The 14,666-nt window shown below is 35.4% G+C and overlaps 1 protein-coding gene and 1 non-coding gene across 15 annotated transcripts; one reads left to right on the plus strand and one right to left on the minus strand.

The window, feature by feature from the left end:
* Positions 1-698: 698 nt before the first annotated feature.
* On the plus strand, positions 699-14,422 carry LOC133875225 (uncharacterized). 14 transcript variants are annotated; one of them, XM_062313304.1, is made up of 11 exons: positions 699-943; positions 1,321-1,421; positions 2,543-2,661; positions 3,651-3,730; positions 3,984-4,167; positions 4,318-4,385; positions 7,518-7,590; positions 8,342-8,466; positions 8,562-8,687; positions 10,715-10,814; positions 13,889-14,422. In XM_062313304.1, exons 5-11 carry the CDS (start codon positions 4,084-4,086, stop codon positions 14,063-14,065), a joined length of 753 nt encoding a protein of 250 aa, XP_062169288.1. In that variant the 5' UTR covers positions 699-943; positions 1,321-1,421; positions 2,543-2,661; positions 3,651-3,730; positions 3,984-4,083; the 3' UTR covers positions 14,066-14,422. The 14 variants fall into 14 exon arrangements, with proteins under 14 accessions (XP_062169288.1, XP_062169281.1, XP_062169297.1 ...); XM_062313297.1 differs by having other exon boundaries at positions 2,582-2,661; XM_062313313.1 differs by having other exon boundaries at positions 699-922; positions 2,582-2,661.
* On the minus strand, positions 12,161-12,263 carry LOC133858975 (U6 spliceosomal RNA). The gene has a single exon (XR_009898645.1). It is a non-coding gene; the product is annotated as a U6 spliceosomal RNA (small nuclear RNA).
* Positions 14,423-14,666: the final 244 nt, after the last annotated feature.

Consider the following 14,666-nt stretch of genomic DNA (forward strand, 5'->3'; position numbering starts at 1 on the left):
AATCCCTCGGCCCCGCCCCTACTCCCTCAATTCCAAAACAAAAAAAAAAAAAAAAAAAAAATAGGTAAAAAAAAAAAAATTAGCCCACTGGCACTTACCAACAATGTTTTTTAGCCATTGTTCATTGTCTATAAGAGCTTCTGACTCCGTCATTGATGTGAAAGGCATTAAGGTAAAAAAAAAAAAAAAAAAAAAAATAGCCCACTGGCCCTTACCAACAAGATGAATGCTAGACATCCAAACACTTTTTTTTATAATTTGGTTATAACCTGATGTGTCATAATCCCATGAGATCTATCATTTTAAGAAGTGTGCCACAATCTCATAGGATTGTGACACATCAGGTTGGAACCAAATTCTGAAAAAAAGTGTTGAGATATCTAGCATTTCTCTACCAACAATATTTTTTAACTCTGGCTCCTGCCTATAAGAGCTTCCGGCTCCGTCTATGATGAGAATGGCATAAATCTTTTTTTGCCCTTTGTCTTGATAGGAGAAACTCATAATACAGTAAACTAAAACAACAGCTATCTTAAACATGCTACCAAACAATCAGAAATTCTAATACCAAGATGGAGTAAGAGAATATCCGTATGGGAATAAATCTATTCGTGCACTAGAATAGGAACTCCACCAAGTGCTGCAACCAAACAACCATCTTCTTCCAAAAAAAAAGAAAAAACCCGAACGCACAACTCACAAATTCTCAAAACAAAATTGCAACTCTACGGTTGTTTCCGACGGCTGCACACCGCCACGCTTCTCACCTCGCAACCGTTCACCGGAGAAACAACACCCATCGCACCACCGGAGTAGCACTGCACGCTGTTCAAAGCGGGTCTAGCCCCAAAAGAGCGTCCAAAAGAACAATCCTTCACTTCCTTCCCCTTCTTCCTCTCCACCGTGGAAGCCTCATCAAAGAGTAGCGACCCAGACGTGACTTGTAGAAGATTCACCAACTTTTTTTTTTTTTTTTTTAATGACTAAGAAAATAAATAAGGAGTTTAACATAAATAAACTGTATTTATTAAATTAGATAGAACTAAATTTTAAGTAATCATGATTATACAATTGAAATAATAAGGGTTTAAAGTAATGTAATAAGATTAGAATAATATTTCCAGTGATACTTTTAAGTTTATTAACATTTTTTTTTTTTTTTGTTAAGTAAGTTTATTAACATTTTTATTTACTTTATTTATATTAAAATTGAAAAGAAGTAATTATAGGATTGGTGTGGTAAAATCACACTAGAGTATTTTTCTTCTTTCTCCTTTCTTTCCCCCACGTTCTCATCTCCCTCTCCTTTCTTTTGCCCAGCCGAGCGACAACCCGTGAGAGAGAGAGACGCTGAGTTTGAGAAGAAGATGCAACCGGTTGATGGGTGAATTCATGGGTTCCGGCCATGGGTTGTTTGTGAGGTAAAATCTCTAGCTTTTCTTTGTGATTTTGCTATACCCATTGTGTATTGAGCATGAAATCCATGCGGGTCATTAGAGATTTCACTGAGGTCCGAATTTAGGTTAAAATGGAGTTGGGTTTGTTTTGATTAAACCATTTCATGGGTATTGTTGTTTTGAAATGGGTTTCGATTTTGTGAAGATTATAGTTGATTTTTTGAGTGGTTTATTAAGGGATTTAATCCATGGAAACTAGAAGGGTAAGGTTTGAAGCTTTTCTTTGTAAATTCATTATACCCATTGGATTTGTAGCTTGAAATCATATTGATTTATGGAACTTCTAATTGGGTTCGAAATTAGGGTTTATGTTTGGGAATTTTTGGGGTTTCCATGATGTGCTAGCCAAATGGGTATGTGTATGAAGCTTGGGTATTTGATTGGATATAATGGATGACTTTTGGATAATGTAGTTTTGGTTATGTTTTCTTGTATAGATTGTTAGTTGTGTTGCTGATGGAAGAGATTGAATTTATTTGTGTTGGGTTGATTATGAATTGTTATGAAGTTGAATGGATATTGCTATGTGATTTTGTAGAAAAACTATTGGTGTCCCCACTTGGGAATAAGGAATCATTTCGGTATTTAGGGATGGAATGTTATGTAGTTTGTTAATGGATTATTGGTGATTGTTGTTATGATATTCTAGTGGGAGAAATGTGGGCAAATTCCATTTAATAAATGGGTTGATTTTAATATGCAAATGAAGATTTTAAAGTATTCATTGATTTTAATATAATGAAAGAATAAATCAATGAATTGGTAAAGTGATTAAATAAATAGATTATGGGATTTTAGTCTAATATAATTAAAGATATTAAGATAACCTTTAGAGTATAAATAGTTAAGGCTCTAGGTTGAATAAAAGTTTGTGGTAGCTACTCAAGTAGGACGATAAGTTAAGGGTTAGATCGTGACACGTTACTAGTACTAAGATGGATAACGGTGCTTGTCTAATCTTTGGGAAAGTGAGAAATGCTACATGAGAACGGGTGGGTAGTTTTATGTGAAATGGGGTCTAGGGTTTGATAGTTTGACCGAGTCTAACAATGCAATAATTGCATGTACAAAACATGGGATTGAAGGCTTAGGACTGAAACTAGTCCTCTAATGTATCGTACAAGGTAATTGGATCAATGGAGATTTTCGAGTTGAGCAAATGAATGTGAATATTTAAGTTGTGAGTCCTTCACATTCTACAAAGGTAAGTATAATTACTTGCTGAGAATGATACTATCTCTTTTAAATGCTTTAAGGATTTAAATGTTTTATAAATGAAATGCTTATTGAAAAGAGAATGTGTTTGACATGCTTTATATGTGATGTGAGACGTGTCAAAAATAAGTTAAAGAAAAATGTTGGATGTGGTATGATTGTGAAAGTAAAGAATGATTTCTTTTAATAAATGGCATGATGTTGCATATGATTGTTGAAATGTGAATGTAATGTATGATGAGAATGTGATTAGAAATGATGATGAAACAAGAACGCAAAACAAGAAGTTAAGACTACGTAAACGAGAATAAGAGACAAATGCATTGGGACTGCGGACCCCAACATGTGTGGAGTATGGGCCACAGTTTTGTTAACTTAATATTAATATTGGGTGCATGGACCCTAGACTGGGGAGTACGGGCCCCAGTGCCGTAATAAAAGTGATAAAGATAATCGTGGGGAGTACGAGCCCCATTAGCCGTAAACGCAGAGGAGTACCAGCCTCTGGTAAGCGAGCCCTTATGTGAGAAAATAAAGAAACATAACGAGAGAGAATGAGAAGAATAAATGAAAGCATTGCATATGTTATGTGTTCATATATTATGGAATGGTTTTCATGAGATAGAGATTGATGTTTATGAATTGTTCTTGCTTAGATGTGCACATATGCTAGTGTTTCGCTCAAGGATGTAGAATGCATGGTATAGGTGTATAGCTGAGTTATATGTTATATTTTTATGACTAAGGTAATATGTGAAAGATTAATTTCTCTACAGTGTTTACTTTATTAGTTATGGTGTGCTTTCATGAAACATAAAACCTAGTGTAGCTATTATTGTAAACTCACAGTAGAAAACTTAAAAACGGCTTATTGTTTAAGGTTAGTAAGTTCTTATACTGCTGAGAAATGTGGACTCATACATCCGCCTATGTTAGTGTGGTAACCCTACAATTGTATAGATGTTGCTTTGATTGCAGGTGTTTGTCTTTTGATGTTGTAGACCGAGTGCGTGCTTAGATGTCATCGAAGGGAGTACTTCGAGTTGCTTGTTGGCAAGGTACTGACTTAGACTAAGTCAGTCTCTCCTTATGTTGTATTGATGCCTAGTGCGTCATGTTTTAGTGACTTATACATAGTGATTGTATTTATGTTGTATTGTCGCTGAGTAATGATATAGAAGCTTTGGTTAGTTTTAATGATATGTTTATAAAGGTCAATTTATAGGTAAAATTTATTATCAGTTTTTCTACTTCGTTGATTTATTTATAATATAGAAGTAGCGTCTTGTGGTTAATTGAGAAAATTTTCAGTTACGACTTGTTATTAAGACGGGGCATTACATTTCTCAACTCATCCGCAACTTGCCTCCAACCCCGCCCATCACAACACTCAATGCTTTAGGATTCAGTGATGGGAATCAGTAAAACGGAAGTGAACTTGAGGAGGTTGCTTGCAGCTGCACCTCAGCAACAAAATCAAGAAAAGCTTGTACATGTATGTCTAAACATCTCTGGAATGAAGTTTTAATCTGGTTATATTTCTTTTTCTTTGGGCTGTAAAGTTTCTGAGGTCTTGTCTTTAGACCTAGGAGTTCTAATTATGGTGAAATAATTTATGGATGGTATGAATCATGTGACTTTACAGTATGTTGGCACATTACGAGAACAATTAGAACAACTGGCTGAAGAGAGAACTCCTGAAGGCTTACCAAGGTCAATAAACTCATTTTTGTTCCCTTTTCATTTCTTTGCTTCTGCTCTTAGTTCCTTGTAGCATTGATGTACTAGTCTATGTGCTCATTTTTAGAGGTTCTATTATTTCTGCCTATTTTTTCCTAACTAACTCCAGAGTTTTGATAAAGTTGATCAAAGTGTCAAAAGTCTTTTTGAAATGCTATGTTTGAAGGGAAATGTGATGTTAAACTATGTGTAAATTTGGATAATTTGTTTTGACATATCAGCAGCCAGTTTATTTTTCTCCTTAATTAGGAGTCTCTCTTGTATACTTACCATGGACTTGGGTTGTGCTCCTTTGCGCTTTAATGAGATTGAATTACTTATCAGAAAACATATCAATAGCCAGATTTTGGGTGTTTTGAGTTGTTGACTAGAGAGGCCTAACTAGGTGAATGATGGGATCTCATCAACTTGCACATCTCTCTCTCTCTGGCTCTCTCTGGGGGGTTGATAAAGCTGAAAATCTTTCTTTAGGGTGTATTTGAAGTTGGGGATTGCAACCTCTTTGCAATACCATGGCCGTCAAGGATATTTAGAAGATTAATTCTTCTATAGCTTTGAGTCATGTATCTCTCTGTCTCTCTCTCTTAGAGTAAATGGTCATTCAGCTGTGTAAAGCATAGTAAATTATAACTAGACTTGGACTTTCTTAATCGGTATTTTTATGTACCTTTGGAATTTTTTTGACTCATGTAAAAGGTCGTTGATGAGGTTGGTGATGCCAGCGATGGTAAAAGGTTGGCTATCCCACATGCTTCTTTAGTAGCTCTTATATTTTGAGGCAAGGGAACCCTTTGTCTCCTTTGTTGTTTGTAATAGTGATAGAGGTGTTGGGTAGGAATGTAGGATGATTTCATTGCAGTGAGTGGAAGTTTTTGTCCAGCTTTTATGTGGGGACATGGACTGATATCTCCCATATTCTGTTTGCTAATGATGCCTTGCTTTTCTGTGGGGCTGACCCAAATCATCTACGCAATTTACGGAGCTTATTCTTATGTTTTGAAGCTGTGTCGGGTTTGAAGACGAACTTAGCCAAGTCGAAATTGGTTCTCGTGGGAAATGTAGATAATGTGGCTAGGTTGGCTGGAATTCTGGGGTGTGGGGTCGCGTCTTTGCCGTTGATGTATCTTGGTCTTCATTTGGGGGCATCCTATAAGGCCAAGCATATATGGGACAGATGTGTTATTAAGAAGATAGAACGTCGGTTGGCTAGTTGGAAAATGTTGTATTTATATTTGGGTGGTAGGATTACCCTTATCAATAACACCCTATCCAACTTACCTACTTCATGCCTCCCTATGATTGATGCAAACCCTATTGAGAAGCTCCAACATGATTTCTTTTCCGGTAGGCTAGGTGAAGAGTTCAAATATCACCTGGTAAGATGGTCCAAGGTTTGTACGCCAATCTTTGAGGGAGGGTTTGGGGTTAGGAACTTGTTGAGGTTCAATCATGCTCTCTTAGGTAAATGGCTTTGGCGCTATGGATTTGAATGAGAGGCTTGGTAGAGAGTGGTGGTGGACTCTAAATATAGAAGTTCATGGGGAAAGTGGTGTACTAGTGAACTTATCGGGGTGTATGGGATGAGTTTATGAAAGAATATTAGGAGGGGTTGGGGAAGTTTTGTAGTCATACTAGATTTGAGATAGGAGATGGATCAAAGGTTAGATTCTGGCATGATCTTTGGTGTGAGTATATGGCCCTTAAGGAAGCCATATATTTGTTGGTGGACTGCGGGTAGGATTGGCAATTTTTAACATAACCCACAAATCCGATACGAACACGACACGAAGTTATAGGATTTTGGGTTTAGGCTAAACGGGTTCGGGTCATAGACGGGTTGAACTGTTTATGACATGTTTATAAACGGGTCAACCTGTTTATGACTCGTTTAACTAATTGTGTCGGGGCTGGGGTTGGCCTAAACGGGTTGGTGTGTCAACCAGGTCGATCTGAACCCGATTCGGCAACCCGTTTTGCCAATCCTAACTGCCGGCATCACTTAGAGTGTTGTTGTGTGGAAGATAATGCTCTCGTGCCTTTTGTTGTGTCTATGGAGAGAAATGAATGATAGAAATTTTGAGGAGCGTGAGAAGACTTTGGAGGATATTAAGTCTTTATTTTTAAACACATTATATCTTTGGACAGCTACTTTTATTTCTCATTTGGTGATTAGTTATCATGATTTTCTTATTCTTTTTGCTCCTGCTAGCTAAGTGGCTGCTCTTGTATACTTCTTGTGTACTTGGGAGAGCCTTATGCTTTTAATGATATCTCGATTAGTTTTATATAAAAAAGAAGGAATACCTATAAAAAAAAATATAAAAAAGAAGGAATAAATATTATTTGGGAAAAGTACACATACCCCCTCAAACTACAACCCCATTATCAATATCTTCCCAAACTACCAATTATATCAATGTTCCCCTTAAACTACCAAAAATGTCCTATAATGACAAAAATACCCTTAATTAAAAAAATCTTTAAAAAAAAAAAAAAAAAAAAAAAAACCAAGGGGTGGCTAAACCACCCCCAACACCTAGGGGTGGTTGGACCATTCCACCTCCCAGGTGGTTTGGTGTGGCTGATCCCCCAGACACTAGGGGCGGTTTTCAAACGACCTTTTTTTTTCAGTTTTTAGTTTTTCTTTTCTTCTTCTTTTTTCTTTTATCTTCTTTCCTTCTTTCTTTCTTCTTCTTCTTCTTCTTCTTCTTTTTTTTTTTTTTTTTTTTTTTTCGAATTTATAAGGGTATTTTTTTTTTTATCAAAAAAAAAAAATTAGGGTCATTTTTTTTGACACTTCAGGGTCATTACTGCAACGATTTCTTTAATAGAAAATGCTACTTCATAAGATTTTAACACTTCTATCTTGTGATGACTTGTCTTCCTTTTCATAATGGTTGATTCTTCATTGTTAGTTGTCCTAGATCCAAGCAAAACACTGTTGTTCAACAAGCATTGTTTCGGAATTGACCGACTTTGAATTGGTAGTTATCTTCACTCTTGATTATTGGGATGTGCTGGTTCAGACGTTCTACTGTTGATTTTTTAGTGCTTAGGGTGTGCTTTTATTTGTAATGAGAATATCTCTTGAACATGTTTGTACAGGGTTTCAAAGGCTATGGTGAATGATTATTCGGAGAAGATTGAATCAATTGCTTCCAAATTAGCTGCTCCACTGGTGCGTGCATATTATTTAGCAAGCTACTTGTTGGTTTCCATGGTACCTAAGATTATGGAAGTCTAAAGAGGTTATTGTTTAATTACTGATATTTTTTGTGCCACCCCTAGAGTTCCTACTTATCAAAAAAAAATTACTGATATTTTTTTAGGTCTCATTTTTTTGTTGTGAGTTTAGATAAAACTTTGCTTGCGTGACTTAAATTAATTTTGCTAATAACAGATTGGATTTGTAAATCTGAAATTTTTATGACAAATAATGAGGTAAATTGTTTTATTTTTTTATTTTACTTCATACATTATAATTGGAAACGTATTTGTTAATACCAGGTTTAAGTTTTCAATTCATATGAACCTAGTGGGCCCTGAACCGAGTATTTTCTTGTATTTGCTGCTATCCATTTCTATTAACTGGTGTGAAATCATGGCTCTGATCAGTATTATTTGATATAAGTTTGCATCTAGGTGGTTGGTCTATCTCTGTCTCTCTATCTTTGTTTCTTTCTCCTTCTTGAGGTAGTGTTGTATATCTCTTCTGAAATGTTGTTCTTGCTTGACCAGACTTGGATAAAGAATCTAATATATATATATTTTTGGTACGTGTCTGATCCAGTGATTTCTCATCGTTTTCTCTCTCTATTTCTGTCTATAATCTCAATTTTATGAGATTACCTTGCTTCTTTGTTTGTATGGCAAATATACATGTTACACATCGAGGATTCTTATACTTTAACCCCTAAAACTTTTTACAGATTACTAAGCGTGATACACAAGTATCTGAGGAGCCCTTTGCAAAGACTACCATAAATGAAAGCCGTTCTAAAACAGAAGCTGAAAATCATGTTCTCCCTACTCCTGGACTAAGAAAAAGATTTGTGTATGTGAATATTGTAGTTGGAATTAATATGATTTGGTGAGCTAATCAAGGCTGACTCCTTGGCTCTTTTCTGTGTCATGATTTGTTAACTTTAGATGGTATGGTTCATTGACCAGGCCTGCATCAAATAGTCAGGATAGAATTCCTGACAGTACTGAAACTGCTTCATTGGCGCCTGTCAAACTCGATGCTGAAGCACAAGCACACATTGAAAAGCACAGGTAAATTTGTAAATTTTTCTTGTTATGCAATTATGAAGATGTTCAAACATTAGAAGTCATTACATGGTTCTGGTTTTGCCAGAGCAGTGTCCAAAAATGCAATTTTTTTGTATTATTGTTCGAGTCAGTGAGGTAAAACGAAAGCTGAGTTTACCTAGGCCCTTGGGCAAGCGCAGTACCATTTTATGGATTTAGTCAAGGAGACTTTAGTGAGATGCTTGCATTTTTGTGCCTAGTGAGCGACTTGACCAAGGTTACTGCCACTAGAAGTGTACCTCATTAAACTAACGACTCTTACGGTCTTGTCTCTAATTTACTATAATCACCCTAAATTTATAAAATAGGATTTCTCATTAAATTATATTGGACTTTCCAAAAAACACTATATGCATGTAGTGCTTGCAAAATGAAGACTTTAGACCTAGGTCAAAATATAAGCTTTAAGAAAGACATTGTTGTACTGTACATTCATCTGGCCTTTTTAGACAGTCCTCTCAAGTTAATTTTTCCCTTTATTTTTTTTTTATTTTTTTTTAGAGGCTAATCTGCTTACATTATTTTATTCATTTTGTTCAAGATGTGCTTATGCTCTGTTCTAAACTTTATTATTTGCAATAAAAAGGTTAAGAGAGTGAAAAAAATTTGTTTTTGTTGATGATAATGATGATAAGTTTGTGAATATTGTTGTACTTGATCGCTTTCTGCGTTTTAATGAATTTTCTCTTACTTATCAAATATATATATATATATATATATATATATATATATATATATATTGTTTATTGTATATATGACATACGTTTAATCCTATTTGAGGCACCTTTTGCCTTGGCTTCCTTGCTGCAAATATGTTCATTTTTTTGTTTAAAAAAAGCTTCTTTCTGCACAAGATGAACTGAGGACATTATTGGGTGACTTGGTTGGGGTTTGAAAATTGTTGTCAACTCAAAAACCTTATGCTAGTGGTTTTATTGCTCACTTCCCTTAGAGATTTTTGTAATGCTAGGGAATTGTGTGCCAAACTGGATAACTTTACAACTGCAAGGATTGTTATTGGCCTTCAACCTATTTGAGGGTTGAACCAAAGTGGCAATGAGCTTGAATTCAATTATGAGTGAAATTTTACTTGAGTATCGTACTTCAAATATTGATAATAAAATTAAAACTTTTTGCCCTTTCAAGTTCTATCCTAGTGCAAAGTTACCTGCTGTGAATCTGGAGGGTAAAATATCCCCTTTATACTGTCCTTTTGCTATCCTAGGAACTCTGATCACTGGTTGAGCCATCCATCAATAAGCGTGTGTTTCTCGGGGAAATTAACTCTTTTCCTGTTTGGGAAATTAACTTTCCTCTTCAGAGAACAACCCTTGATAGCCACTGCATGGCTTACTTAATTTTAATTTAAAATATGTTCTTTTAATTTTAATTTTCTGCTTTGCTGGTTATATGGAAGAAAATTAATGTTCGATGGATGTCTGAATTGAATTTGAAAAACTGGACAAATGCTCAGATTTGAATGTGAATCAAGAAATTTTCTTTATTCAGAGATTTATCATAAAAATATATTATTTTTTTGGAGAATTAAACGTTTGATCTGGAAGGGAAAATGGGAAATAAATAATTCATCAAGTTTGTTCTACTTTGGAGAATGAAGTGGTGTGGAAAATATTAAAGCTGAGTCTTTTTTTGGTTAAAAGAGTTTGCTTTTCTGGTTGTATTTCCTTTGCTTTTCTTTGTTACGGTGAAAGGAAGAATTTATCCCTAATTGGGATGCAGAACTATCAGTTTCACAAATTTATTGGGTTATCATTGCATTCAGCTTTAGGATGTTCCATAGTCATTAGGTTGTTGGTTCGTTTTGCATGTTGATTGTGTAAACTAACTAGTAAAGGTATATACTACTATTGCTTGTGGAAATTTGAGAAATGCTTTGGAGTAGAGCTGAAAAATCTTTGATGTCAGTAATATCGATTATTCCACATATTTTTCTGTTTTATATCTTTTTTAATTTTTCTCTCCTGCCATAGAAACCTTCAGGAGGACTTGACTGATGACATGGTTGGGCTGGCACAGCAACTTAAGGAGCGTAGTCTGATGATAAGCCAGTCCCTGCAAAACACTGAAAAAGTAAGAATCCATATTTTTTGTCAAAGTCTTGCATCACGTCGAATATTTGTAGTTGAAATACATGAGATGCATTGTTTCATTACTTGTTTAAGGAGAATTTTGGAAGAATTGATCTTGCTTGTTCTGTAGGAGGGGGTGGGCTGGTAATTCATTGTTCACTTGTGGACAACGTAGGCAATGTTGCGATTATTCCCAGAAATCTATAATTTTTTTTTTTAAAAAAAAAAAATTGCTTTTAGAAACTTTTTATCTTTTAATATGCAATGGGGGTTAAGGAGCTTTTCTCTTCGACAACAATAAATTGCAAGTTGATGTGAAGCCAGACAATTGTTCACTTTTTAGGTAGGGAGGGAGGGAGGTCAAGGGCTACAAAATCCATGCACAACCCATCAAACAAGTAAACAGCACTTTGAAACCCACCGAAACAACTGTTTTTTTTTTTTTTTTTTTTTTTTTTCTTTTTTCTTTTTTCTTTTTTTCTTTTCTTTTGATGAATAAGAAAGCTTTCATTCAACAAAACTAAACCAATACAAACAAAATAGCATTAAAGCTGAAAGACAACAGGAACCACAAAAACAAAGCAGAGAAAAGATTGTTTTCAAAACCCCTCAAAACAAAACACAGAAGCTAACCAACACTAGCATCAAGCCAGTATATCAACCAGTTTTGATAAAGAGTAAGATTTGCCCGAGTCATTTAAAATCTACCCTTACCCAAAAGCCTAGAGCGCACCTCCCAAAAAATAATCTTTAGGATTTGCTCCTCTGTTTTAGGATGGCCATTATGTTTGATATCATTTCTAGAGCGCCGGAGATTGTACACAGTGGAGCTCAACACTAATCTGCACAAAACATAACTCATGGATTTTGACTTCCAATCCTTGCAATCGTCACTAATCAAATCATTCCAGTGGAAAATTAGAGAGTCCACGCTGCAGCATTTCATACCTGCCTTCCAAGTGTGAGAGCTAAAACTACATTAAAAAAAAAGGTGGTCCTGGCTTTCTATACAACTCCAAGCCCCTTCTTTCTTAGGAAAACACACATCTTTCCAAGCCACTTTTGCCTTAGCAACACCAACATCTTTCCCATTCTACAGAAACCGATTGAATTTCTGCTCAATAGCCTTAATAATCTGCTTTGGAAGAATGAAAATTCCAGACCATAAAACTTGAAAACTATAAAGAACAGAAGACAAAAAGCTGAAGCCTCCTAGCAAAAAAAGAAAATACTTTGAAGTCCAAGAATCAATGCGGCTCATAATCTTATCCAACAACATAGTACAATCCGCAGAAGACAATCTAGAAGGGATAGGGGAAACCCTAGGTAACAAGCAGGGAGATGCCCCTCCTTCCTCTGCAACTTAAATTTATGCGTGTCATCCTTGCTCAGGGGCCATGCTAATCTTCTCTATATCGTTCCTATTTTATCTAATTAACTTCGTACTTTATGAACATAATGTTATTGCAACTCTACTACTCAAGTCATTTGTGTACATCAAAAGTTGCCACATATGACATACTGAAATACTAGAACTTAAAACTATTAAACCTGACTTCAAATATGTCAGCCCTTCCAAAAAGTGGAGGCTGAATTTTCGTTGACGCGCGTCATGTTCGAACGGGACACTCCCCGTTCGAATGAGAATCTTTTCTTAGCTGTTTAGTAAGTTTGACGCATATTCCGTTCGAATGCAATCAACCCAGTTCAAACTAAAAGGTCAATTTTGCACACAAGTTAGTAAATTGGTCATAACTTTTGTTACAAGTGTCAGAATTGTGCATATGATCTCAATCTGTAAAGCTCTCTTCGGCACACACGCCGTGGTCATCAGCTACGCTCAGTGAGCATATTTTCGAGCTCAAAATCTATTGTTTTCACGTCCAAATACCTCATTTTCTTCCATACTTGATCTCAAAGTGTTTTTAAGGAGTATTTTATGCATTTTATTATACTCAATTATTATATTGTGTTTTATTTTCTTGGGCGTTATAACACCGGCAGCAAAGGACATAGTCTACTAATAGTAAAATAATTGAACATTCTCACCAACCTTTCTATGCTTGCTTTGATCATTCATAATACTTGCTTTGATCATTTATAAAAACTCTGATCAACTATTAGTTTTTGATTTGGATTCTATTGGGGTATCAAGTATCAGTTATTCCTTCAGGAATCACACCACAAGAAGTACCCTTGCTCATCATGATTACATCACATTTCTGATGAAAGTTTTATAGCATGATAATATGATGATCCTTGTAGAAGTTGGTTGACTCTAAAGTTTTACTTTTCAATATTGGTCTTAGCAAAAGTAGAAGACATTTCTCCATTACTGTCGTAAGAAAGAATACATTTTCCCTTAATAGTAATGTTATATTACTAACCGAAGAAATGATGGCGTAATGATATAGAGAACTGTCCAGGAAATCAATTTATTACACAATAGTTATTAAACTCCCATATAGTGATTTGCAGTGCATACTATTGTTGAAACTTTTAATTTTACATAAAAGTATCACTTTTATGACCATCACAGTTCTGCTCTGCATTTATGCCCCTCGGTTAACTTCCTGCCTCCACAACCTCACCTATTTCACTGCATCGTTGCTACCATCACTATGCATAAGCTAACAAATGGGTACATGTGATCATGCATCATTGCCGCCAAAACCATCAATTCCACCATTTCCAAAACAACTATGTCAAGCTTATGAATGGTACTCAATTAATATTGGATATTATTGCCTTGGCCTCGGTAGAACTTCAACCATTGCCTCCACTGACGTACAGTCACTACAGCAATTGCCACCACTGCACAACACTACTAAAAGTCTAAAACAAAAGCCATATAGACCATCCTAAACACCTTTGTTTCAACTAATGAAGCTCAAATAGAACTTCCTGCCGGCATAAAAGTAGGATGGAAGGTGAGGTCATAGAAAATTACTTTCTTAGCCTAATAATTTAAACAGTAATGATTGGATTCTTAAAAAATTGTTAAATAGCTTCTACTTTTGTCTTTTTCATGCTTTTGGTGTTTGACTGATAAGGCTCAATTGTGGTTGAGTGCAGATACTTGATTCTACTGAGAAGGCTGTTGAGGATAGCTTGGCAGGCACTGGCCGCGCCAATGTACGGGCCATGAAGATATACTCTGAGAGTTCTAGGACTACCTGCTTCCAATGGCTAGTGATCTTTGTAATGACATGTATTTTCATCATGGTTGTGCTTCTAATTCGCGTCACCTGAAGCTTCTTGAGTCAGTTGTGCTCATCTTTCTTCCCAAGGTTTGCTCTACCATCTTGGAGATGATATTGAAGACCACTCCGGATGTGTAAGACTTCCACATATGTATGTCAAAATAGAGCGTTGTGCAGCAAGCAGCTAATTTTAAGTTTTCCTTTGGCACATCAAAGGAAAAGAAAATAAAACAAAATAAGAATCAAGTTTCAGCATAGTTACAGATCACCATTACATTTAATCTTGGAATATCTCAATCCATTCGACTGTGAGACTTTGAAAGTGATATTCTTTTTGCTTGTCCTTTTCTTTTTCCTATATCATCGTTACAATGCCAAAGCTTCTATAATATATTGTTCCTTGCAATTTGCCTTTATCTCTCAATTTACAAGTACATCAATAAACAATAGACTACAACTACGAGATTCTGAAATCCCGCGAAAGCAATATTATTTTATGGATGAAAGAAAAAAACATTTGAGTCTACAACTTAATAAGTAAATTACAACAAAGGTTAGCCTATGCAATTTGCATTGGTAATAGGTGGTGTGACTATAAAAGTAAAAAACTAATGGAGTGTCATTAAAAATGGTCTTAAGCGGGAAATGAT

Source organism: Alnus glutinosa, chromosome 1, assembly GCF_958979055.1.
Source record: "Alnus glutinosa chromosome 1, dhAlnGlut1.1, whole genome shotgun sequence".
NCBI lineage: Eukaryota > Viridiplantae > Streptophyta > Magnoliopsida > Fagales > Betulaceae > Alnus > Alnus glutinosa.